The 3,958-nt window shown below is 35.3% G+C and overlaps 2 protein-coding genes across 2 annotated transcripts in view; one reads left to right on the top strand and one right to left on the bottom strand.

Moving 5' to 3' along the window:
- Positions 1 to 3,958, bottom strand: part of CCDC146 (coiled-coil domain containing 146) — a 58,093-nt gene that overhangs the window by 44,174 nt on the left and 9,961 nt on the right. The window lies entirely within an intron of this gene.
- Positions 988 to 3,958, top strand: part of FGL2 (fibrinogen like 2) — a 4,334-nt gene continuing 1,363 nt past the window's right edge. The window contains exon 1 of the mRNA XM_005423528.3: positions 988 to 1,726. Within this exon, the coding sequence (XP_005423585.2) occupies positions 988 to 1,726 (739 nt within the window). The remainder of the gene's footprint in view (positions 1,727 to 3,958) is intronic.

The following is a 3,958-nucleotide window of genomic DNA, read 5'->3' as shown; positions in this document are numbered from 1 at the left end:
GACTAATTAAACAAGAACTAGTGTAAATACCCTTTAATTATGCAAGTTATTTGACCCTTGATTGAGCTGTGAATGCATAAAGACATATCCATGTAGCCTTGTTTTGAGGTACAAGGAAAATTACATAGATCATTAAAACTGTACAGGTATCACATGAGAATGGCAAAGGTGGCTGTAGAATGCAAATGGCAATTCTCATCTGGAGAAATATTTCATTTGGAGCAATCAGTCATGTAAAGTATATGATTAACTCTGAAAGTTGATATGAGGCACAATAAAAAGAAGAGCAATACCTCAAACAGAACAGAGCTCCTCCCTAGGTCTCTGCCTCCCTGTAGATTTAGAATTTGGGACATTAATCAGAACATCGGGATTTTCCTTGGGTTTCCTGTACAATTAGTCTAACAAGGCGGATCTGATGCATCAAAGGGGAAACTATCTTCAGTTCATGTCCCTTCATTTAAAAAGGCTCAATAAGAAGTACCCCAAATCAGATAACAGTGAATTTTAACTGTGATGTACCATAGAGATTATATACTTTCCAGATACCTATTTTAAGGTGGGCTAGGTGAAATAGTAAGAAGAAAGTGTTGCTCATCCTCCTGAAATTGCGACTCTATACTGAAAAATGTTTGGAATCAAAACTATACCTGTGTTTCAACATGTTTGGGGTTTTAAATAATTTATATGAATATATCCATTAAGTTAAAAAATAGGGAAAAGGGGACTGACTGTCAGTAAAGCTATTGCTGTGATAAACCTCAAACTGGGAAAAGGCTGGTTTTCACTTTCTCTACCTGCTTTTTTTTTCCAAAAAAAGGAGAAAATCTGTGTACAACAAGGAATTAAATTAAACTGCATAATTTACCAGCACACATGCATTTCATCATCTGGCTTACATACACTAGCTCTGAGTCAGAAATACTCACTGAAATGTGCTACTCTTGCAAGCACTACCTAACTTTGCTCTGCTATTAATCACTCGTGATGCAAGCACTCCCACCCATTTCTGAGAACAGTGTAGGCTGTCTGATAACTCACAGGCTTCGAGCTGCCCTTATAAAGTTGTTCCACTTCTGCACACTTCCTCATACTGCTAGTTTCTCCGTGAAGATGAAGCTCCTCATTTACATAGTCTTGCTGAAGTCAACTCTCCTTGCTTTGACAAATGTTTTTGCAGTTATTTTAGAAGAAGAAGAGAATGCTAAAGAAGCAAAACTTACTGAGACTTGTCCCATAAAGCTCAAAGCTAATCGGAAATGTGATGAAGGAGAGGATTGTCCTTATCAGATAAATTTGCCTCCGATGACCATCCAGATACCCAAAGAATTCAAACTGCTTGAGAAGACTCTCAAAGAAGTACAGACCCTTAAAGAATCAGTAAACAAGCTGAAAAAATGCTGCCAAGATTGCAAGCTGCAAGCAGATGACAACCAGGAAAGAGACAGAAGTAATGAATTTCTGCTACCCAACACGGCAGAAAACAGTGAAAGCCAAGATAACAGAGTACAGGAACTGCAAAGCAAAGTTAACAGAATGGCAACCAGCTTAAAAAATGCAAAGAGCCAGATTCAGACACTGCAGGGTCGTTTAGAGAAGCTGAGCCTCATAAACATGAACAATGTGGAACATTATGTTGACAGCAAAGTTGCAAATTTGACATTTGCTGTGAACAACCTGGATAACAAATGTTCTTCTAAGTGCCCAGCAATGCAAGCAAGACCTGGTATGTAATCTGTTAATTCTTACTGCTGTATAAGCTTTCACTGCATTTCACTAGTATTAGGTAAACAATTTAAAATATATTTTACCCAAATAGCTGTGTTATTAAGTTCACAAGTATCTGCTCTTTAAGTGTTTATTTATTCTCCTGTAAAACATTTCAGCAGTCACTAGAGGGTTACTGAGAGCTGCAGGTGCTCAGTCCCTCCTAGGGTTGGACTTAATTTAGGGATTTGAAACATTAATTTTTACAGGACAATATTTTGCAATTTAATAAACATGAAAAATTAACTTTATTTTACACCATATTACCCTTCATTAGAGACATGAAACATCAGTGACCCACACATATTTTCTCCTTGGATGCAAAGGGTTAAATTTTCTCTAGGTGTGCCTTAGAAAACTGCCTTTTTATGTTTTCTCACTGCAAAACTGCAGGTACTCTGAAAAGGGGTGCCAGGCATCATCAATCATCAAGTGAATCTAGCAAAATGCTTAATTTTTAATGGATAATAATTTTCTTATCATCACAGCAAACACCTGAAAGGTTCAGCTAAAAAAACCTTACTAACAGCGCTTCTCAACTGGGTAACATATGTATCATCGTTTTAACAATAAACCCTGTGCATTAATTTAATATATAAGCAGTATAAAAGAGAAAACAGGTGTTATCACTGAAAAAAACCCTTTTTTTTCTTTTACCACTTAATTCTCCTAATAAAGGAACAGAACCAATGCTCTCTTTCTAATACTTGTTGTTATTAAGTCAAGATTGAGGGGTTTTCTTAAAGTTACAAAGTTTTTATCTTACATATAGGAATCCGCGAAAACAAGAAACGTTCCCTAGATTTTCAGTGTATTCTATCACTTAGATATCAAACATGAGAAGATAAAGCTCTTGAAAGACAAAACAGAGAAAGAGGAGGCTGCATTACAATCTTTAAGTCTCTTGCTTAGCATCCAAGCTTAAAAAATAATTGTCCTTCTATCTACACATATTGGAAATGGATCTGCAAGTGTACAGTGCATGTACAGCTGAAATTCTTGAAAGTGTTCTTCTTTGAAAAGAGGAAATAAGTAATACTAAAGGTAATGCTCTTACTATATTAGTAATCAAATCAGATAAAAATCACTACAAAAAATTACATTCATTCAGATACAAATGAGTAATTTTTGTTATATTAATAATTAGTAATAAATCACATTCAAGTACAGCACTTCAAAACAGACTAAATAACAGACTAAATTAGTTTTTGATATTCCTCACATTTACTGAATTGCTGGATAGTGTTCAGGGCACATGATCATGTAGAGATTCCTTATATTTTTCAACAACATGCTAAAAGCATTTATAGCACCAATATATTCATTATGAAAGCTAGCAAGGAAAACAGCTACAACATTTTCCTATTCAGGAGCCATTCCTGCATCCACTGAAAGTAATAGTAAACCTTTATTTAAATAGGAGTTGAATTGGATCATAGAAGCATTTTATCTGAAATGTATATTCTCTGTTAATAACTGCTCTGAACTTTAATCCACCAAAGATTTTACACAAAATTCAGTGAAATAAATGCGAATTTATTGTGGATTTAGATTTGGCTTTAAAGCCTTTGACTCCTATACTTTGTGGTTTCATAAATGTCCAGTTTTCTGGCAAACAAGAAGTCCTGAGTCTTGCTCCCTGCTGCAGCCTGAGATCACTCTTCCCTTTCAAGAAGCAGTTTGTTTACATTTTCTAGGAAAAAAATTACAACGGAATCTGAACATGAAAACGCCCATACATTCAAATCTGCAAGAGGAATGAACATTATGGTTTTGGCTCTTAACTGAGAACTTCTGAACTCCATATCTCTTAAGAACATGGAATTCTAATACCATGCTGTTGGACAGAATGAAATTAATGGATGACATTGTGGATCAAAAATGGATTTTCACTGTGGGGAAAAAGCCTGGGGGTATTTTTCTTCTGAATAAAACACATCACCCATCAGTGGGAAAAAGGTACTGTTAGCAGTAGATGCTAACATTCTTCTTTTCTATAAAGCCAGCAATGCCACATACACAGGAAGGAACCATCACCTTCATCTTTGTAGGTCTCACACAATTACAACAAATGTAACAATTTTATTACTTTTTTCCTGCTTCCTAAAGTACAGTCAACATTAACACACAAAGCATTCCTGATGAAGTTATGTTCTCTATCAAATGATGTTTACTTAACAATAGCCAAGTT

Source organism: Geospiza fortis, unplaced genomic scaffold, assembly GCF_000277835.1.
Source record: "Geospiza fortis unplaced genomic scaffold, GeoFor_1.0 scaffold424, whole genome shotgun sequence".
In the NCBI taxonomy this organism is placed as follows: Eukaryota; Metazoa; Chordata; class Aves; order Passeriformes; family Thraupidae; genus Geospiza; species Geospiza fortis.
Note: the sequence above shows the minus strand (reverse complement) of the source record. Positions and strands in the feature narration are given on the sequence as shown.